Raw genomic sequence first — 27605 nt, forward strand, 5'->3', positions numbered from 1 at the left:
TTGACCGTGACAAAAATGTTGGACTATCAACATCCATTTTATGATGCATGTAACAAAAGCCATGTGGCTGGGCTTCCCCTGACTTACTGCAGTCTAATTTAAGAGGAGAACCAAACATGCATCTATAACCCACATGAATGGATATCCATTAAATAAAATACTCTACCGTTTGGACATTTCAGCGCCAACATATACGACTTATCTGCATGCATATACCGAAAAAAAACAACTCTGCCAGCATTGTAGCACCCGGGCCGGTAGCAGAGGTCAGTACCTGTGCGTACATGTAGAAGGAGGAGATGCCAGCTGAGTCACTGTGGGAGAACAGAGCTGCTGAGAGAAGAAAAAGGAAAGACACACGGCCTGGTCTCTGTCCATCACTCCGCTCCTTCTCCTCAAACACGCAGCCTGCGTCCAAACAATCTCATCCATCTATATCACTCATTTCTGTTTTCACCAGGTTTATCTCGGAGGCAGCCAGGGAGAGGGTCCGTCGCCGTGGTAACCCACTTCAGCTCCTGGATGAAGCCCAGGCTTGTAAAACCCAAGAGCGAAGTCGGGTCCCTTTCAAGTCCACGATTTAATGGGGAGGTCACCGGGGGGAGAGACAGATGTCCAGGCCAACGTTTTAACAGCTACATCAAGATTATTTTTAAAAGGATGGACCCACCACTCAACCCACTACATTTTAGCCCAGCTAAGAGTATGATTATAAAAGGGAATTTAAATGTGCTTTAATACAGCTTCCCATGGAGAAAGAGGGAAAACAAAAGCCGCGTGGGAGGAGAGGAGTATGTAACAGCGCCAGAGAGGGCAATGGACAAGATGAATCGGCTGGGGGGGGGGGGGGGGAAGACAGCAACAACACACTCGAAACAGGAGGAAGCTGCCAAGACCGTGGATGTTGTTCCATCAAGTTCATTTCGTCGCCTGGTTCCTCTCCACAAGTCCAAAATACACCATTACATCACACCGAGCATGGGAAAGTTCCCCCGAAACCAACACGCAGCCCGGGATTGTCTCGCTTATCTCTTTTATTGTTGGCTGCAGATATTCACCGTTAGCGGAGCATCAAATCACGTCGTGGGCCGGAGCGGAGTCTTCTCGCGACACCGTGCCGCCCTGTTCACAGGTGGTAAACACAGTCAATCAAAGCCAAACTATTATTATTCATCTTCTCATCAATCGTCTATTTGTATTGGGCATCTTTGAGTCCACTTTGACGGCCGAGGATTTGAAATGCGGAGAAACTAAAAACAAAAACACTTTTTTACGGCAACCACAACATTTTTTATTCACACGAACCAAATCTTTCAGAGAGACACAATTAAGAGTAAACAACTTCAATGTCTCCTTGGTTTTCTACAGGCAACGTTGCCCTGTCTACCACTGGCACCGGCTCGTCTATTACATGGTCTTCTACCTCCAAAATTAAAGCTCTCCGAAAACTTTGCAATTATATAAATCAAAACAAACAAACAAAGCTGTGTGGCTGAAGTAATGTGAAAACAAGAAGAGCAGAGTGAAGGCAGGCCGATGTGGTACGGACTGAATCAAGGAGTGGTACAGGAAACTAAATCAAATCAGGACCAAGCTACATCTACTGTCCACTGCGACGAGGAGAGGGAGCACAGCGCTGGGTGGAAACCCTCATAAATAACTCTGCTGCCTTCCAAGCGGATGTAAAAAAGCATGTGTGCTGATGAAGTGTCAGGGTGACGGCCGACATAAGTGGTGTCCTCTGTGGAAAGACTAGAATCCCGCTCTGTATCCTGCAGTGGGCCGGGACCTTCTGGTGATGAAAACACCAGAGAGATGGCTCTTTTCAAGTTCCCGCGGACATTTCCACATCGAGACATCTGGTTGGCAATGAACGGAGGAGGGAAGAAAAAAAAATCCTTTTTCCCTGCGTTTTGTCAGTAACCTTCCGTATTTATCAAAAAAATGCTTCCCGACTCTATTGCTATCGTCAGACTGTGCATTTGCCGACCTCGGAGACGCGCCGGGGCGCCGCTGTGGAGCAGAATTCTGGCCCGTGTTGGACCAGAAGGGGCTCTCCCGTATCTCAGGTGGCCACAGAGGTGACAATCTGGAGCACCTCGCCGTTCTCTCCCTGGATGGCCCCTTGGATGGCCTCTTTCACCTCCATGTCCGCCTGCAGGCCGGGGGCCAGCTCCGCAGCCTGCAACACATCAAAGACAGGAGGAGCTGATGATTGGGAAGACCCTTGAGATTTGAGGCTGCATTCTGCTGCAGCTAATCAGGGTAATTAGGAAAAGACTGTCACACACACACACACAAGTGTTTCCTGTGCACAGGCGGGGCCCCTCCCCTCGTGCCGTTGGGGGACGCAACCACGGAAGAGCAAAGGAAAAAAAGATCGAGAAAGCAAAGAAAAGAGAGATTTTGGGGGAGATGGAGATGGAGAGGAGAGGGAGAAAGAGGCAGGGCAACAGGTGAAGGGGAACTTGGCCGGTGATGAGCTAGTTGTATTGAATGCTCTTGTGTTGTCTCGTGTGGTCGGTGTCAGACAGAGGGATGTATTGTGTTGGGGGGGGGGGGGGGGGGGAAAGAAGAAAAAAAAAAACTCAAAAGATGAGGGGTTCATGAGTCATGAGTCCTGGATGATGAGCGTGAAGAATGACTCACTGCTTCCTCAAATGCACGCCAGAGGTTTCCTCAAACACACCTGCAGCGTGGAGTCCACTGGACAACAACGGAACGGAGCACATCTGCACCGCAACAGCACAGGCGGTGACCATGAGGCCAAGGAAAACTCATATGGATCAACGTGTTCCATTGAGGACTTGAAACACTGGACATGTTGAACTGTCAAGCCTCATTCCCCATTTGGAAACACTCACAGCTATTAGATGCACTGCTCATTGGTGCTCTGTAACTCTAACTTCAGACCTGGGCTGGAGATCAACGGTGTTGCATCTCAAAACCTGCACCCAAATGCAGAAATGCCCATTCCCATGCCAAAGTACCACCGTGCCCGCCCGCCTGCTTCATCTAGTCTGGGAAATGGAAACTTAAACAAAAAGAACCACATGTCTGGAGACAGATGAAAGCAATTCACATGATTCAACACTTTTCAGAAGGTGGGGGGCAGCGCTAACCTTCCTCTAAACTTTGAACTCGAAGCCAGCGACGTTTACACTTGGGGACACTGGAACCCAACTGTGATAATGCCAGGCACCTGTGCTCCCTCACAGGCTATACGGCGTTAAGCCCTGTCCTATAAGGCATGTTTAACGTTTTATTTGAACTGTTTACTTGGACCCTCTGGATGCATCAACGCTGCGCAATATTCTGGCGAGTTGAATGAAAATCTGCTTTTGACGGGTTGATTCATCATTTGAGCAATAAACACCAGATTGTCCTCAAGCCCGTACTGATTGCTGATGAGTGATCAGACTATTTCCTTCTTTGTTGATTTCTGTCAAGGTCCGAGTACAATCAAACATTAGGCAGAAGAAAAAAGAAAATCTATTCTAATGAATCAGTTGATTAAACAAACTGTTGCTTTGAGAAACATGGAGAACAAGCCTTGGAATACAGGGCGGCAACCATCTTCATCTCCTGCTAGAGTTCATCGGTTCGTATGTGAGCTGAACCCAATACGGTGTCTAGTCTCGACTAGAGACAACAGAAGGGCAACTTACTGAGAGAGCCCAGTGCGAACTAGGGCTGCACAGATTCCCGTACGGTACGAACTTCTCATGAACCGCTCATACCGGCGTTACCTCATAACAACTCAAGTTGCTCTTCGGCAGGCGGAAGATTTCTATTTGACATCACAACAGTTTGTGACACATAAACAACTTGTAACACTAATAATTGTACATTTATAAAGATTACCCCTCCGAACTGCATGCAGCTCACAACAAGAAGTACCGTTCACTCTGGGTTAATTCGGGTCGCCGGTCATTTTTGGGGAGAATGAATTAATGTGTTTACTTGAAAAAGCAATACAGTGATACCGTCCGAATGTTTCTTAATACCGTGATATGGATTTTTGGCCAAACCGTGCAGCCCTAGTTCAAACTATCCCAAAAACCCTAGTGCATCACTAACATCACATCATCTGCATCATCCGTACCCGGCTGCATAAAGGCAGGTATTTCACACACCAAAAACCATTTCAGGCCATTTCTGGTAGTATGATATCAACACAACAAAGACAGGATGGAGAAAATGTGATATTTCATCTATTTGGGGGAAAACATAGAAGCAGAGACAATATTTTACATTCCTCGCAGTTACACCGACCACTTAAAGGATGACTTCTCCTCTCTTTTCAACACTTTTTAATGTTAAATTACTGTTTATCCAGTAATGGCTTTAAGTTGAGTGTATTTTATTTGAGCATAATTATGACAACAGGGTAAAAGGAGGCCTGTAATACCTCCAAGTAGTTTAGCTAAATTGCATGCTTAATTCCATTATAACATTACAGTAATTATGAATTAAATATTACAGGCTACATTCTGCCCATTATGAAGCGGATCAAACCATTCCAGAACAAAAGGAAGGTGTCGGCCCAAAGGACCAGAAGGTTTTGCTGCCTGTCAGCCACTCATTTTCCAAAAAGAAAAAGTAAGTAAGAAAGAAAGATTGCAGACAAGATATTTAAATATTCCTGAAAATCAAAAGAATATGTTTTTATATTTTAGGTGAATGGAGCTTAATTATTCAGTACCAAAGACTGTATTTTTCACTTAATTCTCTGCCGTGATTTATGAAACTGAAAATTCTTTAATAATTGGTAAATTATTGATATTTGCATGACATAATCTGCAGCAAAGCCGCAAAATGCTGTTTTGACACAAGCACAATGATGAACTGTGTTGGCAACCGGCAGTCAGACATGAACCCAATGTTCTTGTAGTCGACTTATTGGTACAAACAATTACAAAAAAGATTACGCTGCAGTTAAAAGAAATCAAAGGCGCAAGTTTGTGTGACTCTAAATCCTGCAGTAAGAGAAACAATATATATAATATAAGTTTCTTACACCACTATTAGAGCTTGATGTTAGAGGCTGAGCTCTGCAGGATGAGTTTGGATGTAGTTTACGACTTGAGGTGGTGTTGTGTTTTTATTTGTGCTTTTTATGGAAAGGCAATGTTTGTAATTAACTATAAATACAAATTTATGACGTCTTCACCAAAAACAGCTGATGGAACTCGTAAGCACAGTGTGGTTACTTTCATCTGACATTCCAGACCCACTAGTAAGGTACATATCTGAACCATTTACAACTAATGTGACTGACCTCATAGCATCGTGAAATTATCCAGAAAGCTCAAACACAAGTAAAACTGCAGTTATTTTTAAAAGTTTTAACTCTACATTTGTATTTCAGAAAGCTACTCCCCTAACTTCTTGGCAAGTTTTACGGCTGATTTTAAATATCGATGGCCTCTTTTCCTCCTTAGGAAGAAGAACACTAACTCCAGACTCCACCTTTCAGTTTCTCTCAGTGAGAGTGCAAAAAAAACAAAAAAACTGACACCCTAGGATGTGGACGTTCTGGCCGAGCCCCGAGAATAAAATCACAGATGAATAGCAGCAGTGAAAGATTGATCGACCTTATTTATTTCCCACTGACGGGAGGAGATGGGAAACAGTTCATCATTGTGGACTGCTTAGAAAACAAGCCCATGTAAGTGGGACTGAGCTACATTAGCACCAGGGTCTGTTTCAGCTCAGACAGTAGATGCATACTCCAGCACTCGAGCGCGACCCAAGTTACAATCTGCAGGCTGCCGTCACGTGGGCAACATCCAGCGAGAAATAGCATGTGTGTGTGTGTGTGTGTGTGTGTGGCTTTACCTGTACAGCGGCGGTGTGATCTGCGACGGGGGCTAGTTGGACGTACTGCACTTGGATGTCAGGAGGGAGGGGGGAGCCCTCTACGGCGGTGGCCCCTCCATCGGCGGACGCCACCGCTATGAGCTGAGCGCCACGCAGCACCTTGGAGAGATAAGAGGAAACGAGGGCAGCAGATGTTTTTCAGTCCATTCTCGACACGACCGTCATCGAATCGACGTTCAGCTCTCGCTGCTCGTGTCGTACCGGAGTTCAAAGAGCAACAATCAGGCAGGCTGCGCAATACACATCATTGGAATCGCTAGGAAATGAAAATAAACAGCAGGAAGACTAATCTATGTCCCATCTGATGTGTTTATGTTCTTTTATTGATTACAGCCCTCGTGGTTTAACAATCACAGTGCCGCAGAAACAAGTAACTTTGTGGCAAGGAAAGAGGCAACAGAGTGGCGTAAGTAAACATTTCAGTCCTGCCGTTCGCACTGCGTCCCATCCCAACCTCCGTGTATACATTGAGCTGGAGTGGACCTTCATGGCCCATTCCATTCAATTGTATTTTTAAGGGTTCTGTTTTTCCTAGGCTCCATAACATGATATGCAGGATATTTTCATTCAATTCAAAAGTCATTTGTTAGACCAAAGAAAAGAATTTGGGTGGGGAACGGAGGGTGAGCCTTTGCAGGGGAACGTGACGCTTCTGACGCACGGATTACAGAGAAGTGCAGTGCAGCAGAGGTGCTCTTATAGGCTGCTGAGAGGGACTGCAACCGCAAACACACAAAGGGAAACAAGGGAAATCTTTCTTATGAAACTCTCGTTTGGAATTCATTTAGCAATTAGGAATTATGGAGTGATCTTTGATATTCCTCGAATTACAAATATATATATATATATATATATATGTATATATATGTATTTATATATGTATGTATATATTAAACATGAAAAACATTCAGTGCTAGAAAGTTCAAACAAATGCAGCGAAAGCGCTCTTTGGTAAGGACTTAACAAGTACCAGCATCTACTGCTGTTTTGGGATAAATTAAGATCATGAGATTTTATATATATATATATATATAAATAATATACACACACACACATATACAGCAGTTGACCCTCTTACGTCCGGCTGGGTTCGTATCCAGTCAGCGGATCCCCCTGCATTTCAGCATCCGAACACCCTCAACAGACGTTAAAATTCAAGGGAGAAATGCAAGCCTGCAGAAAAACCCAAACCTCAATTACAGATGACGTTTGTTGCCCCTAACCCTGGATCCCAACCCCCAGCCCAACCTTTGCTTTGAGGCTCTGAGTGACTGATGGGCCCCTAAGGTTCAGTTAACCCCCCCTCACCCCGCCGACTTGCCCTGTCATCTAAGAGACAGACTGTTTCACCGCAAAATCTGCTGCCTCTTAGCCAGAATGTGCCAGAATGTGCCAGGCCCGGTTGGCCCGATGGAAGCTATTAGTGTGTTAGAAGTCTGACTGACTCAACTCCTGAGAAAACCAGGACGAGTTCAGGACAGACACGAATTGAGGCGGCGTGAGCAAGACTCTCAAAATAGCAGAAGCCTGTTTGCTTCAAAGGAATCAGTGTTTGAGGAGCCTTTAAAGATTCCTGATCAATTAGAGCATTAGCCTGCAGGATTCCTTCAAACAGTAATCAGATAGTGAAAGACACAATGCGCCGATCAATATACTTTTTTTCCTTCTTAAAGAGTGTTGGAAGAGAAGATCGGTAGCACAAGGCAGCCAACTAGCATAAAGCCCTGGAGCTACTGGAGCTCTGTCCAAGTTATGCTGACCGAATAAACCTATTTCCCAAAATGTTAATTTATTGTTCATACTTCAAGTAAGGATCATCCCAAAAATCCATGAAAAAATAAAAAAATCTCCATCAGTCACCTCATTGAGGACAGTGAGAACCCAAATGTGTTGCCAGCTGTCAAGTGTTTCGTCATGGCAGACATCCATCCTCATCCTCGGCCCTTCGTCACACTGCTCTCTTAGCAGGATCTGCCGGCGTGTGTGTGTGTGTGTGTGTGTGTGTGTGTGTAAACGCACGTCTGAAGAAACTCCAGCGCGACGATGTGACTGTACTGTAAGTGTCACCACGGTTCACGAGATTGGACGTTGGATACTTTAGATCCAAAACACTTGTCCAGCTCAATTAGAGTCTCAACCTCCATTTGCGAGCGGCTTTGCATTCTCAGCTGTGGGGAGCAGCACACGGAGGCTCAGAAAAGCATTTAAGGAGTTGGAACGGTGTGTGTGAGATCTCTGCGGCGATTACGCGGGAACTTCTCGGGTCCACATCCTGTCCCACGACTGGTCGGGTCAGAGCAACTCCTCTCCGCTGTTTGGGAGGATAACTGTCAAGCTTGATATTTAAGTATGACTCAGCTGAAAACGATTTGAAAGGCTAAATCTACCCTTCAACCATTTCACAGAAGGCGCCAGGAAAGTTTACTCAGGGAAACATGTCAGTATTTCTACCTGTATGTATATAAAGTCTTGATTTGTTACAAATAATTGCCACATGGTTGATTTCATATAGAACAGAATCAAGCTCCATTACATGACTGTAAGAGGAGTGATGATAATCACTCCTAATTGAGCCAATGCCGCACAATCAACACAACACAATAAGTGGTTTGGCAATGATGCAAAAAAACAATAGAAATCTCAAAATTACCAGAAGGAAAGGTTTTATGAGGGACAGAGTTGATCTGCTTGAACAGCAAATCAAGATGGCTGGTAGAAACTAATGAATTACATGATGAGAGAATTGTTTACGTGTGCTTTCTTGGAGCAGACATGTCCCCTGACACTGGGAAAACATTACAGCCTTTCCTTGATTGCCTAAAAACGGCTATGAGTCACTTCAACTGAAAACCAATATATTTTATTTGACATGGTGGGCTTAATTAGTCAGAAACAGGGGCCAACAGCAGATCTTAAGTGGATTAGTTATTGTTGAACGCAATATTTTAGGGACCGGGACCCTGAGATAATCAGAGCCGGCTGGCTGGCCGGCCCAAGAGAGGCGATGATACCGCAGCGCGGTCCTGGAGAGAAGAGTGCCGAACAATCAAGAGTATCCTAAATCCTCTGCAGGCTCGCTATCGGCCATGGGCCTGAGAACGTAGGGAAGGAAAAAACAAAAGAAATCTTTTGCAGATGCTGTAATGCGTTCAGTAATGGATCCAGGACACAGCAACGTGAGAGGTAAGACACAAACAGGAACAATAGCGGCCTCATTTGAGAAAATCGGTGCTCTTTTCTTGTCTGAGCATTTTTACAAGGTACTTTTTTTATCCTTTCACGTAAAAAACTAGTTAAACCAGAATAAAAATGTTTTTGAGAAAGTACGGTTTGTTTGAAGATGCACATTGGTGATGGGGTCAGAGGATTTCATCATTAAGAAAATACATTGCCATTAATGCAGATACTATGTGCAGACTGGCACCCACTCCCTGCCTCATGGGGGGCTTCAGCTAAACCCAGCTGGGAATCGGACGATAATACGAGTGAACTGCTTTGTGTGCGCATGTATCAGAGTACTGTTTAAAGACTAAATTGGACCTTAGCTTTAATCGACATCCACTGGAATCCTCAATAATAAGATCCTGCTTGTTAAAGAGTCAAAAGTCCATACTCAAAAGTCTGGTTTTACTGTGCTCTCAAGAAAAAGAGACTCGCAAATGTGGTTTCTATCATCCTCCTTGGGGGTGTTGCTCCTCTTTGGTCAGATGTGAAAAAAAAAAAAACAGGGAAATGAAAAAAGAAACATTTAGACTTTGGCTGGAGATTCCTTTCAGCTTCACAGCCGGCAACAACATCTGCAACTGCCAAGATGACCGAGTAACATTAGCTCTGGGTGGGTGGGTGGGTGAAGGGGGAGTGAGGGAGGAAGGGAGCGCTAAGGCCTGGCTGCGACTGTGCTGTAAAGATGCCCACAGACACAGCGGCGTGCTGAGTGACTGCTTGGTGAGGACTGGGCAAAGGAGCTCACTGGATTCGGTACGTCTCAATGCAAGCATGAGCTCCTTTTATTTTACCTCCGGGTCTGAATAACTATTCGCATTTCAGCTGTCCCCTCGGCTCAAATTATGATCGAATGGACATAAGTGGGCTTGAGACACAAATCCAAAAAAACGTCAGTAGCTGAAACACAAGCCTGCTTTCTTTACTGCTGATTTGGGAATTCTCTCACTTATTTGCAGTTGTAGGTCCAGGATATGACCAGTGATGTTAGCGTGCATTGCTGATGGATCCATCTCCTGTCAGCACACCCTATTCTCTGAAGTGCATCCGCAAAATAAATATTTATGTCTTGCAATCCCTGACCTGGTAACCTGGCCCTACTGCTTCCCATCTCCACACACACCCTGACACCGCCTGAGCTCAGCACCTGCATCCAATCAGTCCCTCCCTCGCATCCCTACGCTCGGCAACTCCCGCCGGAACACACTGGGAGTCGGATTCAGACAGGACTCGCAGAGGTTTTACGACATAACAGGCGTGCGTTAATTTGTGATCCAGATCCAACAAATCAAAAGGGGACTGAGGACAAAAACAACAGCAGTTATATGGAGTCAATCCCCTCCATCCATAGATGGTTTGTCTCTGTTCTCTGATATTCATGCAAACTTGGCCGTATTGAAGAAGGCATTTTTACAATTCTCTGTAAATTTCATGATTTTGTGTTTCCACTTATCCTGTTTAATTTGACGGTGCCAGAGGAACTTATATACACAGCTTGTAAAACTCTGCTAACAAACTATCAGACTGCACAAAATACCCATGTGAGCCGGTAATTGAGACAAAAGCTATACGTGCCAGAACATCCTTCTGACCCAACTGAAGTGAAACATCCAATTCCATTTATGCTTCTGGCACGTTCATTTAAAAATATACAAAACAAATGACGATGCTTTGGTAATTAAATTTTAAGACTAGACATGTCCGGGGGACCCGAGACTGACCTGAAGAGGACTCAGTGGATTCATAGCTCATGTTAAATGCATTGTTCTACATAACTAATCCTAAAAAAAAAACTACAACAAACTAATGCGTCATCATACTTTGTGCAGATAGCACATTGGAGTTTTTGAATGACAGAGATACCACTTCTGATGAAATTCCTGTGGTGAAAAGGGAAAACAAAAACACACCCTTCAAAGGAGTCGCTGTGAAGAATCCATCCATCTCCTCCATCTGGCTTGGGCTTTTCTCTGGCATAATGTTCAACAGTCATAGTGATGCTTCCAACAATGTGTAGCAACACCTTTGATTGCAGTGTATGTAAAATGTTATTTTCTATCATTACAATAAAAAATGACAAAAATGAATTTGTGTTGAAGATGATGGTGAGTCAGTGGAATTCTTCTAGAACATCTGTTCCCTATTTGACGCACCTACGCGCCTGTGCGAACATGCAGGCCCACGGTTCTGCATACAAAGATAAAACGCAAACACCACTCTGGGTACCGGCCTCTGAACTCATCTAAACACACACACACACACACACACATTCAGAATGACCGCTTCGATCTGTGGCCATTTATCTCAGAGCCATGATGCAACAAGGATACAAAGCAGACCACTACTCCTTTGAAACAGGATCCACCACGAGACCTCGACATATTTGAATGCCTGCATACATCCCACGGTCTCCAAACATTGGTCGTACAACATCTTGTTTGCATCTTTTCATCTCCACCTCCTCTCGAATGACAGGAATCCCAACAACCGCATAGTTATTAAACACAAAATTCTTGAGCGGAGAGAGAGAGAGAGAGAGAGAGAGAAACCAAGTGAGTCGGCGACGGGCCAGCAGTGTGATCCCAGCACAGATCACACCCCGGTTCTCTGAGGTTACACACTGTTGAAGCATCTGCTTTCTGTGTGCTCATCACAAATCAGGAGATTCTGTTCTAGAACAACCAGCATTTTACAGACATTAAGTAACAACAGACATTGAAGAGTAGATGTGTCTCCTTAATTTATTCCCCCCTCGTCTTTTGTTCATTACCTCACTCAATTCTTTCCCTTTCCTTTGCTTGGCCCCGTTTCTCTCCTCCTCTCCTTCGTCAACTCATTGACGTGTCCTTCTGTGCACCGTCGCTCCCACACAATGCACCGCCTGTCTCTGTCCTGGTTCTGGATTTTCGGGTCCCAACAGTCCTGAGTTGCACTCTCTGCTCTGTGACCAGTTTCCCACAAGGAACACAAAGAAGGCCCATTAGGCTCATCCAACAGATGCACTGACAGGAAGTGGTTCAATTTGAGGGAAGGAAGTGAGGTGTGTTTGGGGTGAGCAGACACCTTTGGTTCTTCCAGTCCTTCATTTGGTCTGCATCACTGCAGGACAGGATGCAGAGAGGAGGGCACTAGATAAAAGTGGAATACGGACAGAGTTCTGTTAAAGATAAACTAGTTATGATTTTCTTGGTTACGCCTTCTCTTTTGTTTGCACGAGTGTTTTTATTGACTCACAGAAAGCTTTGGATCCAGTTTTGTTCTGATTGTGAGCTGGCACGGTTGCACCGAGTTTAGGGCTCAGTTGGCACGGACGTAGAAGCGAACACAGAAGCATATGCAGCTGAATTACTCAGATTTGATGTATGTGCATGAGACAAAGAAAGAGAGTGAAGAGTGGGGTGTGTGAGGCCCGCTGTTCTGTCCACTGCATGCAGTAAATGTCTGGGGGACAACACGGTGAGCGTGATAGGCCATCAGTCATTATCATGCAACCACGTCTCACTACGGCTCCAGTTCATTCGTAATGCTAAGAGAAATACATTTCTGGAGAGATCACAAAATAAATGCCAGATTACAAAATCAGTCGTACATCGCCCATTTAGTCATTAGATGTTTAAGAAAACAGGTTCGAGTCTGAATTGTTATGTCTTTGTTAACGTTCCTAACAAATGCTGGTCCAAGATACACAACATCAATCACAATAAAGACATAGTATGTCACTTGTGTGCAACCATATCTGGTCAATGTTATTTATCTTCTTGATTAAGTGCGATCACTAACATCCTACTTGTTTGGGTCCCGCTTCCCTCGAGTGTCTCGTGAGTAAGTTCTGGGGTTCATTGGATTTAAGAGCTGCTCCATGACAATACGAAAACATACAAACGAGGAGACGCTGCCACTGTAGTGCTTCACTGCGTGTGTGTGAAAAGCTTGACCTGCAACCTGAAGTTGAAAGAATAAGTCGCTGTGTTTGTTTTGGCCATGACCTCCTATCATTTAGCAGACCCAATCAAAAGAATGAACTGCAAAAAAAAGAAGAAAAAGAAGAGATTTTTATTACTGACTCCCAGACACCGGCGAGGGACTAGAGGCCTCTTGCTTTTGCATCCCTTGGTGTCCATTGACAGGAAGCTAATGCCTATGCAAAGTCCACGCTGTCGACCACACCCCTTACAAAGCCACTCAAAGAGAATGTGCAAGGACGGAATATATTCTTCTGTATTCTGCACTGATTTAACAGTGGTGCTGCAAAATCTAAAACCAAACTCTGGCCCAAATCCTTGTGGAGAGGAATGCTGCTACTAGGGACATTCAGGGACACAGGCAGATGTGTTTTTATGCGTGTGGGACAGAGGACTACCTCAATCGGTTGAAAACACACAGCAAGACAGCCAACAAAGCAACACCGACGACAAAAAAAAAACACTCCCATGAAGCAGATGCATTCACACGTCTCCAATGTGCAGGCACACGCACAGCCCTTAGGCGCTTTAGACCAAACTCATCACACACAAATATGGTGCTGAGAAGTAGAAAGCACATGGTTCGGGGATCTAGGGGGAGGTGGCAGTCATTTGCGTCAGGTGGCAGCAAGCTTTAAAAATAATCTTACCCGGTTACCAAAAGGCCCACTAATCAAAAGGACATTAAATCAAAAGGACATTAAATCGGATCACAAACAGCTCACCGGCTGCACGGTCCGAACAACGTGCCTCTGACTACTGACATCTCATGATGATCTGTCCAAGCATCTGCTGTAAGGCGCAGACACACAACCCGCCGGTGAACAAGTTGAAGTGTTACATTACGCTCTGTCCCCGTAACATGAGACGGGCGGAAAGGAGAAGAAGGGCACATCTGACTCACATGAGTGATGAAGACCATCAGTGAGAGGGTTGACTCTTTCTATATAGCTTTGCTTACCAATGCCATTACTGACACCTGGCTAGTACAAAAAGAACCGTTCCTAGGGGGTGTACGTGTAGGCTTTTTAAACCTTGTCTCATTAACAGTCAACTCCAGTCATATCTAGTTGCACAAAGAAAGTCCAATCCCATGAACATCTGTACAGGGAACAGCACAGAACTGTGCATGTACATTTGGAATTCTTTTTTTTTTTTTTTAGAAGTTACAGTATTTTTTCCGTAATCTATTACTTTTCTTGATGGATCAAAGTCACCATTTTGCCCTCAAGTAGCTTGTTTGGTGCATTACACCAAGTCTCTTTAGTTGCATCGCTGGAATAATATCTATGAAAACATAGAACTGCCTTCTTCTCTACCTTCAATTCATGCAACACATTACTGAATTACGAGTAGAGTGCTTTGGACTGAGCCAACAAAGTGGCAAATATAACTTTGGAAGTCTGAATTTAAGGCACTGCACTTATTTTTGGCAAATCTTTGATAAAAAATACATCTGGTTTGATTCCATGAGCTTCAAAGCCTATTAGATGGCAAAACACTGTATAGTAGGTCAAAGTATCAAGAGGAGCGTTTTTACTGTGCATAATAAGAATAGAAGAACAGGGCCACCATCATTTTGTGAACCGTTGGGACGATCTCAGGGTTAAAAGTAGAACGGCGCTCGCCATGGCACAGAGTACAAAGGCTGTAATGGTTTAATGGTGTTTGCAATGCCGCAATTGTTTAAGGGCATGATGCCAAAGTAACATAATAAAAATGGTGGGTCATTTTTATAAAGGAGGCATGTGTAATTGATTCCCTTTGAACATTTTGGCACGATAACCCTAACAATGACAATGTGTCTCCTCCATTCACATTTTAGAAAGGGGGGAAAAACTGGACAGGCTGTTGCATGAAAACACCTGTTGTAACAAAAAAAAAAAACACAAAACAGTTTAACCAGCAGATGGGCAGCGTGAGAAATAACTTCCTTCCCTAAAGTCTTGCTTCTTGACAAACATGATGAATTCATGAATGTGGAATGAAGCGTCCATGTGTGTCCTGCAGTGGTCAGACACAGGCCGGCTCGGCTTAGATCGACACCCGCTTGGATATCAGCGGAAAGAACAGAGAGACAGGAAGGGCCTTGGTCCAGGACGTCCAACACAGAGAACGGACAAAGACATCCGAGTCTGGGCTGTTTCTAATTAGCACGTCATTATAACATAACATTTTATGGTAGTTGGTAGTATGGTAGTATGGTAGCTTTTGAATGGGAGCAGTGTGGGGATCTTTTTCATCGAGTGGGTCCTTGTTTTGTTTATCTCGTGTGTGCCCATCTGACGTAAAACATGCACACACAGGTCCTGCCAATGGTTTGCACAATTTTTCCGATTTACAGGTGGCGCTAAGAAATGTGGCAAGAAGAAGACTATAAGTAAACATGGATTGAACACACAACTAAATCTGCTTTGTAAATGTTTTATGATGACGATAATGTTCCACAATATGGCCACTCTATTCAATTCTGTTTTAAGTGTATATACACACAACACAAAACATTCTATAACGTCATTTTCATTCCTGTTTCTAATTTTTTTGTTGCTGCAACAAAACAAATATATAATCTACCATGTCTCTCAACAATTTATTATTTTAATAATAATTATATCTATATATATTTAATAAATAAAACAAACAATGTATTTATTTGCTCTATTAAGTTTAAATAAAAGTAAAGCCTGATTCACTTGCACATAGTGAAGCATAAAGCCTGTTAGTTAAACACTTTTTATATTCAGCATCGACCAATCACAATAGGCAGTAAAGTCATGTGATTTGTTGTTAGGTATGAAGACAAAGGCAAAGATCACTAGTGAGAAGAGTCATCTGATGATGATGAAGCATCAATAATTGGCTGTCTTTCTCTGTCAGATATTTTGAACGTGAAACCACACAGATTTCTGCGTTTAAAGAATCTACTTCACTGTACTTAAAAGCACAAAAGTAGCACGTGATGCAGATATGTGGCTTATCATCCACAGCATGAATTCATTTGTGTATCGTACCTCCTGATTATTTGATTGTTAACATGTTCTTACCTGTCCATCCTGACCAACGTGTACCTGGTGGATCTGGAGATTTCCCTGAAATAGAGGAGGAGTCATGTCAAAGGCCTGATTTCATATTATATATACACACATCATTCCACTGTTTCCACCACCAAAATCGAGTCATGAAAATGACCTCTCGCCCGCTTTTTTGGCCTCCTATTTGAACAAACGTTATTAAAACCGGCCTCGACCCCGAGGTGATTCCGGTTTCTAAAAGGGTGGTGAACTGAACACGGTGGAACGTGAAAGTCTGAGAAGACTGTGTCAGGGGTTTCTGAGCATCGAGGCTTTGGCAGAGCAATGACATAATAGTGAGAGGTGAACGCCACGTCTTTCTCCATGAGCCAACGGCTGCGTAATTCCTCACTTGTAAACAACAAGAGAATTCCATTCACAAAGGGCACAAGCCTATCGCAGCCCAACAAAGATGCAACGACCATCGTAAAGTCTTTGAACACCCACAGAGAAGTTTACAAGACCACATTCGACGTTGTCAAAGCCAAATTTAGAAACTTCGAGTTGTTTTCTCTTTGATAATTGCATTTAAGGTATACATTAAATGCTACCATGTGGCCAACGAGTAGTGTACTCTCTCAAACAGCTAACTTCCTTTTCAAGGACACTAGAACCAATGACTTTGATGAATTTGGCCTGTCCCTAATGAAAACGTATTCCAAGAGTAGCAGTTGGGAGAATAGCGATTCTGTTGCTACGCTTTGAACTCCAAAAAAACAAACAGTATCACGGAATAGGAAGGAGAGAGGAGGAAGAAAAAAAAATTGGGCTCAGCCACAAAGAGCAGGAAAGGCTTTAGAGCATTTCTGCTTTCAATTCACTGTCTCTGTATTCCTCCCTCCGAGTGTCCTTTAGCACCACCGAACAGGAAATGAGAAAAACACTTGTCAAGGTGTCAATTGCTTTTGAATAAACGTCAAGCTGTGCTGCATGTGTGGCACGTACCATGGCGTTTGTGATTAGATGTGTATGTGTGTACACTTGTCATAAATCTCCCTTCCAAATCTTAAAAAATATCTCTAACGATGATGCTGATGTGGACGTTTCTCCTGGTGTGGTTTGGAATTCTGATTTTAACTGGCAAGGCAGTGTGTGCGTGCATGTCTGGTGGGGACATGACACATCTGGGCATTATGTGGAAACAAAAGTCATAACCCCACACAAACGCAAGCGGATATATTAACATTACGGGACATCTGCTTTTGTTAAAATTGGCTAATGACTTAAATGTTGTCAGGTATTGCTCTGGTGCATTACGCCTCATGTGGAAGGCTACTTGCATAGGCAAACAGAAACATGTGGCGCTCAAAAGCAACAAATATCTCGTTTCAAACCAAAAATTGGAGAAATGGAAAAACAGAAGTTTTTCTCTATTAGAAGTTGAGTTCTGCATAAATATATTTGGCACATTACTAACCAGTAAGCTGTAACCTTTGGCTTTCTCCTCAGTAAACCACCTATTCCTCAAGCATGACTTTATATATATATATGTTCTATCTGGAGACAAATTAAATATGCCAATATGAAGCAAGCAAGGGAGTGGCTGATTCTCCCCTAAACACACAGACACTTGCCTCGCTGTCCTGTGTGATCTGCACCTCCTCTCCTTGTGGCACCTGGGCAATGTGCAGCTGACCCTGAGGAATCTGGGACACAAAAGGAGAAAATTACACACAAATGATCAAACTATTTTCTGAGACATTTTTCCCTTTAATGCTACATGGGATTTGAACAGCAAAGAAGCCTGTGAATTATTATCATACATACAAATAGGCACCAATAGACAGTTTAAAATGTATTTTACTTGTTGTAATCATCCCATCTCTAAATACTGGCCATTAAGAAATCAAATCCAAATCCCAGCTGCCCCATGTGTCATGTCAAAGTGTCCCTGAGCAAGACACCTAACCCCTAATTGCTCCCCAGGCAAAATGTAATGCATGGGTTATAATACAATGTCTTATACAAAGTCCCTTTGGATAAAAGCGTCAGCTAAATGGCATGTAATGTAATGTCTAAACTGTTTTAATATACGCAGTTGTTGTGCTGTGTAAAATGTAATATAGAAGTCTTTTGTTTAGTCAAAGTTATTTAACTTAAAATAGCAGGAAAGTAGATAACAGCAACAATTGTGAATTATGAGGTACTTTGTATCCCTGTCATAACAGCCGGAGTGTCAATAAGTAGATATAGAGCCTCACAGCAGAATGTTCAAGTGGCAAGTACTCCGAACAGACTTGTTCTCACAACTTGTGTGTGTGTGTGTGTGTGTGTGTGTCGGTCACCAGTTGTTTAATTACACAACATTAAACAAGGCCAGCCAAAGAGGCTCTCCCTCAAACTGTAAACTCAACAATAAGCCTTATGACACGCAACAGAGGCCATAGAGTTTAATGAAGTGGTTTATCGCTTCGTTGAGGTATTTTTGGTGATTTCAGAACAAAGATATGAAAGGCAGGTCACTTCCTTCCTGTCGGAGTATTAATTCATGTTACACTCTGGTGGGTGGAAAGATCTTTCCTTCTGCACTATAAACTCTCCTCTAAAGGAGTCGCCTATGACGACAGCTACACTTGTACTTCAGCCGTTAAGAGAAAATACTTTTTTGTTGTTTTTCTTATGGATGGAGTCAGAAAATGATTAAAAATCAAAGAAAGTCTGACACTCACCACCTGAACTTGTCCATCTTCCCCGATGCGGTGGAACTGAACCTGTTGATTGGCCAGCGTGTAGTGCAACGTCTGCTGGGTGGCGGCCTCGATGTGGCCCGTTTCTTCTGCCGTGCCGCCCTCTGGTGTAGGAGACAAACAGCAGGGTCAAATATTCACTCGTGTGTAAAGTGGAAGGAGGTCAGAGTGACATTACAAATGATTCCAGCACACAGAGATATGGATGAGGTCTAAGTCACACAAACCCAACAAACACCCGCACAGCAAGGAAAGGGCTGTAGCAACATCTTGTGAGGAAGAAGAAAAAAAAAAACGCCAAGGCCGTCTGCTGGATGATGTCTTGTTTATACTTTATCAAACGCCTAAATACACAACAAGAACTCTCCAGCTGGACACAAACACCGAGCCTCAGCCTAAACACCCGCCAGCACACCAGTGGCTCGAGACCCCAACATGGACCCGTTGCAACACCAGGCTAAAACACAGAAAGACGCCTTTCAGCAGTTTAAGACGGCAAAATGATTAAATGCCAGAAACCAAAACAGCAAATCATCTGTAGGATGTCAAAATGACAAAAAACATTCATGAGGACTTGAGATAATTTTATGTCATGTCTGTGAATCGGAACTTGAACCAGTGCTGAGAAAAGCCGTCAGACTACTTTCTTCATCACAAAAAAGGAATCCAGCTTTAAAAAGGGAACAATGACTCATGTTGGTTACCCGGTTTTGTGGTAAGCTGCTTTGAAAAGTAAGGTCTATCGTTGGTTATTACTGCTATGTGAATGTATTATTTGAATAATGCTCAGGACTTTAGCTTGCCAGATGAGGAAGTAAGAGCCAGGTGGTTTTTGACAATTAAAGCTCTCCTTACTGGTCCACCAATAAATACTGGTTCTAAAAGCAGACGATTTGAAGCTTTCTGGTCCATTAACACATAATGAAATTAAGGGAGGAATGATTGTCTGGAGTGTCTCTATCAATGTTTGTGCCTGCACCATCTGACCTAGTACTTGTGTTGTACTCTTGTGTGGCCTGACTATCTTGAGGACTAGCAGGATATCTGGGTTTCCCCAGCAGTCTTACTTTTCCTTGGTCAGAGGTTAGAGGTCAAGGCTCCCAGGGGGGCGAGTGTGTGCAGATTACAACCATCTGCAGGAAAACACACTGCATCTGGGCTGAAGTCTTAAAATAGCTTCGTTATAGCTTTAATAGGTCCTGTATGAGCTGACAGTTTTTTATTTAACACTTTCCTAAATCAAAAACCTATAAAAACAGGCAACTGTGAATACATTTATAGGGTGCAAAATGGCCAACAAGTAAGAAAAGGGGGTGCACGTAAAATATGACCCTCGGTAGTTTACTTGTCATGACTGAAAACCAAGGCCATTTTTGTCCAGCTTAATGCAAATACGGAAAGCGTGTAGGTGGACAAACCGGACACATTTTATAGAAATCTGTTGGCAAAAACAATCAGAAAGGCATAGCGAACAAGAGGATAAAGTTAAAGAGGCTGGCTAAACTTCATCCAAACATTTCCCTCCATTACTTTCATTAATTGGTTGAGCACCAGTTCCTGGTTCCAACTCCACCAAACCAAATTGAAAAAACATCTTCCATAAATACGAACCCACTGATCAACAGCCACTCCACGAAAACCCGTCCAGTAAATTAAGTAACTACTAAAAACTAACACGTGATGACATCATTGGCCCGAAAGCAATGGGAACCGCAGCAGATGTCTCTTTTGTTGTCTCTAGTTTTGAACACGGTGGACCTTGTTTGACTAGAAAACAGACAGAAAAACATAGCAACCTTAACAGCAGATAAAGACTTGAAGCGAGCGGAGCCAAGTAGCAATTAGTTCTCAGAACACAGATAAATGTTCTCCCTCCCAAAGCATTGCACAAGAAAGGTGGCAGAGGTTGAGAAACTTTTTTTTACCTTGTTTTAAAAAGGTTCACTTCAAAAGGATTTTTGGATGTGCTCTATTGTTAACTTGTTTCAATCTACCTAAGTCATACAGCTGGTTCTGTGTCATATAAGTTTGCTTTAAAAAAGGCCCGCACACTTTAACATGCTTTTAACACACCAGTGCAGCCCACCAGCATGACTTTGCTATTGTAAGAATTACAGAAAGATTGAAAAAGAAAAAATTGCATCTCTATCAAAGTAGCTGCTATTCCTAAAAAGTCCACTGGGGGTCGCACTCTGTGAGTGAGCTCATGTGTCATTGATCAATTTAAAAAAAAATCATATCAGGTCACCGCACATGCGCGATCGCTTCAGACAGCCGTGAGGCTCGTTGTGTGGGTTTTTTGTATTGATTTTTTTGCACTATTGGTTTGCAGCGCTGTTGAAAAAGTGTGGGGACCCCTGCGTTTGACCTTTTCGACCTTCCCCCCCCCCCCCCCCCCCCATCGGCCGCACCTACTATATCTCGCTCACTGTTACTAGGTCTCTGTGGTGGCAATCGAAGAGAACGTACCATTTAGTCACATCGATGGCACAGAAAGTGAAACAAATAAACAGCCGTACAGCCCCCCGGTTATCACGTGCACTCTACCTGCAGATGTCCCCCGAGGTGTCCGTTTGGAGAAGCTCTTGACAGCCAGACTTTGGCCGCGCTGCTTGCGTCTCCAGGCTGTGCGACACTTTGAGTCAATGCTTTGCTTGATGCGGTACCAGTCGGACTCAGTGATGCCAAATTTGTGGAACAAGTGGCCTGTTGGGACACAGGGGGGTCAAGTGTCATCACGTGCTGTGTGAATAATACGATATGGCTGGCTTGGTTACGCATAGGTGTTTCATATGTCAAACTTAGCTATCTACCACACTTTTATCAATTCACATGCTATTTCCATCATTTCCTTTCAGACGGACAGCTGTTTGTACATCGGTTATCGCTGCAGCAGGGCTGCTTATTAGCACAGCAGTCCGGCATGCAAGGCAGAACATCAGGGAAAACAATCTTGTTGGTACACAACATAAAACTCTCACCAATGTCTGCATACAGTCGTATAACCTACATGCAGTCTTTGCAAAAAATACCTGAGGGGTGAAGAAACATTTGAGGAAATGGAATGCCTTTTCTGACAGAAAGAGAAAGCATCAGACTGCTGCAAAATATTTATTTTTGATCGATTTCTCTGCTCAACCATAGAATAGTGTTGTGAGAGACACTTTAGCTGCAATCAATGCACAAGTGTGTGAAAACTATGGGGAACAACATGTCCAGATTCTGTTTACTTCTGCTACCCTCACCCTTTGATGAGCAGCGATAACACGGGCCTGTGTGCAGTGCCCCATTCCTCCCTCAGCAAAAAAAAGAGTGGCAGGTGAGACTGGCTGCAGCTGTATTTAGTGGCGGTCTACCTCTGGGTCATGAAGTGGGGTGAGCCGCTTGGCAGCTCATTTCCCCATAAATTAACAACCAAGCCGGAAAGAAGAGGAAGGCTACCGTGGTTAGGGCTAAATACACTAAATAGTCACTTGACTTCTATAAATTTCCATCTATATAGCCCGGACTGTGCTTCTTTGGGAATCAAAGAGTACGCTGGATTGACAGCGACTCTTTCAACCAGACATGTGCATGTCATTTAAAGTCTGGTATTTTATCAAATGCTTTGCACATTAATGCGGCCGGGCAGTGATGAATGCATGTTGTTTTAACACGCATTGGGAATAGAGACTGCATTCTTTTCTGTTTTCAATTCGGTGGTGCTTTGTGATGGAGCAAAAATAAAACAGGCAGAGGTCTCACAGAGTTGATTTAGGGCTTTGCCGGATTCATGTAGAACCCATTACCTAGACAGTGGTCACTAGGTACCACTTCAGAGTTCAATTTGATAATGGCACGTAAAAACACACTTGTCTATGTAAACTTGGCTGTCATGGAATAATGTGAACCACCGGGTCTCCCACAGCCAAGCGGCTGCAAGGAAATCGATACCCTGTCCGTACTGGCTGGTTACAACGACAACGCGAGAGGACTCACAGCGAATGCCATAAATCATGAGCGGGTCCAGCTGCTTCTTGCCGTGTTTGCCCTGACCAGAGAGGTTGGACAAGGCCTGGACCTCTCGATGGAACAGGTAGTCCAACAGAGTCAGCGCCATCTTCTCCGCCGTGCGGCAGTTTGTGGTGATATGGAGCATGTCCGCTGGAGAGACTGGGGAACGAACTCGCATCTCTGGGTTGTTCTCGTCTCCCAACCAGGTTCCCACGGGGTAATCGTCTAGAGGGGACGGGAACAGTCATTTAAACACGGTTACACAGCTCTCTGTCAGCAAGCCTGTAATTAAACTGAGATCTGGGGCAGTATGTAAATTCAACCACACTTCCATTCACAGGTAGACAAATACTACACTGGCATAGAGCCACCGATTTACTTCATGAAATACAATAGCACAGCCTTGTGGCCAAGACTGAGAGTTAGTTGAATTGTGGGAAAAAATGTGTTGTCAAAGATGTATCAAAGCGTAGTACGTGACTTGGCAGTTTGCTCACAAGTATGTTCTCTGTTAAATACGCCACACAAACAAACCAATCATGAGGCCCAGTTCTGGATACCAGCTAGATAATAATGTCTAATGGTTTTAACACAGCGACCCACAGCTGCAAAAAACAGATTAATAGTTTGTATTTGAAGAGGACTAGAAACGTCTTAAAATCCAAAATAAACCAGATGATCACAGTAAATAGCAACACATTTACAACAACGTGGCCTTGATTTCGATTAGCACATGTCAGACCATTCTCTCTCTAGCTTAGCAGAAAACACAGAGCAAAGCAACTGAAAACACAAAATGATTCATTAGAGCATTTATCAATACGGGCCGAGGGCAGCCAGGCGGGCATAGAAATGACGCATCAGCAAACTTGGACACCACCTGAATAAGTGCCCTTAGCCATGTTGAACAAATCCAACCTGAACAAAACAATTATTTAAGGCAGCAGTGGCTCAGGAGGCCCGATGGTCGGACCACAAACTATTTCTAGCTCTCTGGAGGAGGAGTGCCGGGGCCATGGGGGCCTCAAGCTGCATGCCAAGGGGCTCAGCGTGTTCCTATAGGCGGCTGCAGGCTTACAGGCTGCGCTGGACTTCCTGAATAAGTCCAACGCGCTATATCTCCGTGTCGGCCGGTAAAGCGTAGCTGGGTGCGTTTTTTGTGTCTAATGAGCAGTGTTAAGTCATACCTTCTGAATTGAGTGTGATGAGTGTAACGTTTTGACCATTTTGTGCGTTGCTGGACTGGCCCCCATTAGAAACAGTATCACTGGCCTCTGAGCCGCTGTCCTGTTCCTCCTGACTCTCATCAGGGCCCGGCACCTTCACCATGATTGTGTTTTGCCGCTTCCTTGTCACCGTACTAAAAAGAAACACATATTTGTACACAGTAAGTGAGCCATCGAGACGGATCATGGCAGCAGCAACCAGTTTTGAGGAATTAGGTATTAAGCTTGGGCGATATTATAGAACTGCTTTAGTCTTTTTCCTAGCTGTTAAAAAGGTTTGTTTTTTGCCGTTTACAATTACCGCAACTGCTTTTTGGTCAATTAAAAGACCTGGACTAATAGAATATTTATAAATAGATTTTACTCAAAAGACAAGTAAATCTTTAACAAAAAGCAACTCCAGAATGAAATGTTAAAGGCTGTCAATAGTTTTTAAATGCGTTTCTCTAATCTCACCTGGCTGCTGTGGCTTTGATTGGGTTTTTATAAAAAACTAAATGACTATATGAAGAGAAACAATGATATTTCTGTAAAATGTAGTGGAGAACGTCGATAAGTGCGGCTGCACATAGTTAACACACACTAAACATTTACCAACTCGACAACATACCCTAGGCTACAGGGGAAATAGACATTAGGTCCTCACACTGGATTACTTAACTGGTACTGACATTACAGGTGCATGTAGAATGGAAACAGATATCTTATGGGACCTATTTTATATTGAAAACAGCTCATTCGGCAGAAAAGTCACACGTTTCCACACCTGTGTTTTACAATAATAACCCAATAAAGAGGTTCCCGTTTCTGACATCACTGAGCATCATTTTGGCACACTGGGCAAATTGTGTGAATGTGAGCGACTCACTTGCTAAGCAGATTTTCCAGAGGGTTGTCTTCATGGTTAGTGCCCTTCTGGTGTTCACTGCTCACGATCACATTTGTTTGTGGAACCACACTAAACAAGAAGTAACACACACATTGGTTAACTGGCACAAGCTTGCTTAGACCGCTTTGTGTATCATAAAATCATTTGATAAAGACTCAGACGTTTAGTCAAACTGCACTAAGTCTCAATGGAGACTATTTGCTATTGGTGCAAAAGGCAAAAGGGGAAAAACTTGTGTCTTACCATCGCACTTTGTTCCAAGTTTGAGTGGCCCCCTGAGGAGACCCTGCAACCATGGGAACCTGGATGGGACTCTTTGCACATGGCACCATGCTGTCTAGTTTGCGTCCAAGGGCTTTGCATGTAGCATCGAGAGAATATAACTTTGATTCAATTCCTTCCAGTCGCTGGCTGATTGATGCGGCAAATGAGACCAACATATTCTGCAGACAAAAATACATGTAATTTAAGAAACAAGTAATTTCCTCATATTTTAAATATATAAAACATAAAAGTCCTGTTACACTGAGCGGTTACCTTAATAAAAGATATGTCTTGGTTGTTGTTGTTATTCTCTTGGCTGGTGCTTAATTTCCTTTTTTTCTTCTGAAGCCTTTCATCATCGTTTTCATGGTTGTCCAACATGTCTGGCATGAATCAAACATGGAGACATCCTCAAACCAGAATTCTTAATAATTCACATTTACAGAGTAGGCCGACTATCGGCTACACTTTATGCAGGAGAAAATTAGTCAAATTATTACTGATCAAATGTACATTTTGATGGCGCTGCATCAAATATACCCCTCACAACATCTCATCAAGAAGGCAAAGAATGCAAATATTCACTGCAAAGAAATTTGCAACACACTAATAAGAATATATATATAAAATAAATGGTTTTCATGTTGCATCACAAGAATCATACCTGTCGGGTCATCCGGGTTAAAGTCCTCCACTGTTATTTGCACAATATCATCCAGCTCTTGTTCAGACATTGTTCACAACTGAAATAAAATGAAATAATACATTCATGTTGTGTCTGACTGCCTTTGCCTTATGAGGAATATGCACTAAGAACTTTCAGAAAAAAATATTGATCAGTTATTTCCTCATGCTCACCATTTCATACCTACAACCACAATACATTTCGGCCGACAGTAAATGTGTGCAAACTAAATGTAATGCAAAATATTTGTTAAGAAGTTCTAGGTCATTTCTACATCTATGACTTATTTGAACTTTTGTCTTATCAAATAACAGTAGCAGTTACATGTACATGTACAGCTTTCAAACTATTATTTCTAGGCTGTTGTAAAAATATAGTCACGATTGATGAAAAACCACTACTAGTGCATGCTTCAATAAATAATATTGCGCTCTCAAAATCTAGGGTAAATATTTAAGGATGACTTATCAATCAATCACTTAAGCTCTGATTCAATGAGGGCTGTTGACTGTGTAGTTGTACAGCATGGCTAAAAAAAACAGACATCCAGACAGTGACAGGAGGGACAGTTATGTGTATTTTGGGCAAAGGGAGGGTAATATTAACGTCAGGTATTCCAAGATATTATATATTTTCCTCTTTATATGGCGTATTTAAATCGTGACAATGTGGATTTTAACACAATGAAGTTATCAATGACAACAAATAACTAGCTGCAAAACCAGTCAGTTTAGCTTCTTGAGATGGCTAAAGCTGTAGCTGTTCAGAATTACGTTGAGTTACAAGAGATTTTTTTTACTAAATTAGGCTCATCTACAAATAGCTAATCGGCCTTGCGTAATTAAAGCACACCAACAAAGTATTGTACTTTACGGAGTTTACGTCAACTACTTTTACATCGCTAACATCACTCCACTTTTAGCGTTAGCTAACGTAACGTTAACTACCGCAGTGGCTAACTTAGCTAGCTAACTGGGCGGGTGTCCATTGACTGTAAATTAAGTTGCTATCGGCAACATTGAGGAAAAACGAGGATATTTTTCTTTCTTCACGTGTTAGCTGGCTGCACGTTTCTATAATTCCATTAACTGAATTTTTGCTAACGTTTATACCCGTGCATTTAGGCATAAACATTACATTTTGCACTCACACTAGCAATGTAGCATGAGCGGAAACATATATAAGCTAATGTAAATTAGCAAAGTTAGCACGACTCCAAAATCGGATTTGCAATAGCTTGCATGCTAACGTCAAAACCGAGGCTAAGGAATTGAGTTGGTCTCTAAGCTAGCGTTGTGGTTAGCATGCTAGTGGGGCCTAAAGGCCGCCCAAATGTAATGCAACAAACGTAAACTGATCTAAGAAATAACAATTAACTGTTATTTTGAGTCAGCTTCTTTCCCCCACCACTGAGCACACGACACATGTACCGTGTAAGATTGGGTTATATTACCGTGTGAGTGTGGAATTCTCGTGTTGTTTGTAGAGATTCCGATAACGGCGTCGTTCCTCGCGAGAGATGAGACCTTGCCTTGGTTCGTTCCTCGCGTAGACGGTTCCTCACTCATTTGGGGGGAACCCAAAAAGCAGCACACAAAAGGCCAAACGTTACAGTAAAACAACATGCAAACTTATCCTATGACCTAATCTTATCCACTACATTTCTTATCCATGTATTGACAATTAGGTAATTTTGTAACACGTTAATGGTTTAAGCTGTTTA

General features: G+C 43.1%; 1 protein-coding gene across 3 annotated transcripts; it reads right to left on the minus strand.

Moving 5' to 3' along the window:
- Window positions 1-1030: 1030 nt before the first annotated feature.
- banp (BTG3 associated nuclear protein) lies at window positions 1031-27483 on the minus strand. Of its 3 annotated transcripts, none has more exons than XM_037451795.2 (13): window positions 27260-27305; window positions 25862-25940; window positions 25471-25580; window positions 25177-25376; window positions 24913-25002; window positions 24006-24178; window positions 22804-23043; window positions 21373-21531; window positions 18808-18929; window positions 17713-17784; window positions 16112-16156; window positions 5842-5982; window positions 1031-2182 (listed from the first exon to the last, which is right to left on the minus strand). In XM_037451795.2, exons 2-13 carry the CDS (start codon window positions 25929-25931, stop codon window positions 2066-2068), a joined length of 1539 nt encoding a protein of 512 aa, XP_037307692.2. In that variant the 5' UTR covers window positions 25932-25940; window positions 27260-27305; the 3' UTR covers window positions 1031-2065. The 3 variants fall into 3 exon arrangements, with proteins under 3 accessions (XP_037307692.2, XP_037307691.2, XP_062419067.1); XM_037451794.2 differs by lacking the exon at window positions 27260-27305 and adding an exon at window positions 27336-27483 and having other exon boundaries at window positions 1034-2182; XM_062563083.1 differs by lacking the exons at window positions 1031-2182; window positions 5842-5982; window positions 27260-27305 and adding exons at window positions 8828-8975; window positions 27336-27483.
- Window positions 27484-27605: the final 122 nt, after the last annotated feature.

This window comes from Pungitius pungitius, chromosome 6 (genome assembly GCF_949316345.1).
Source record: "Pungitius pungitius chromosome 6, fPunPun2.1, whole genome shotgun sequence".
NCBI lineage: Eukaryota > Metazoa > Chordata > Actinopteri > Perciformes > Gasterosteidae > Pungitius > Pungitius pungitius.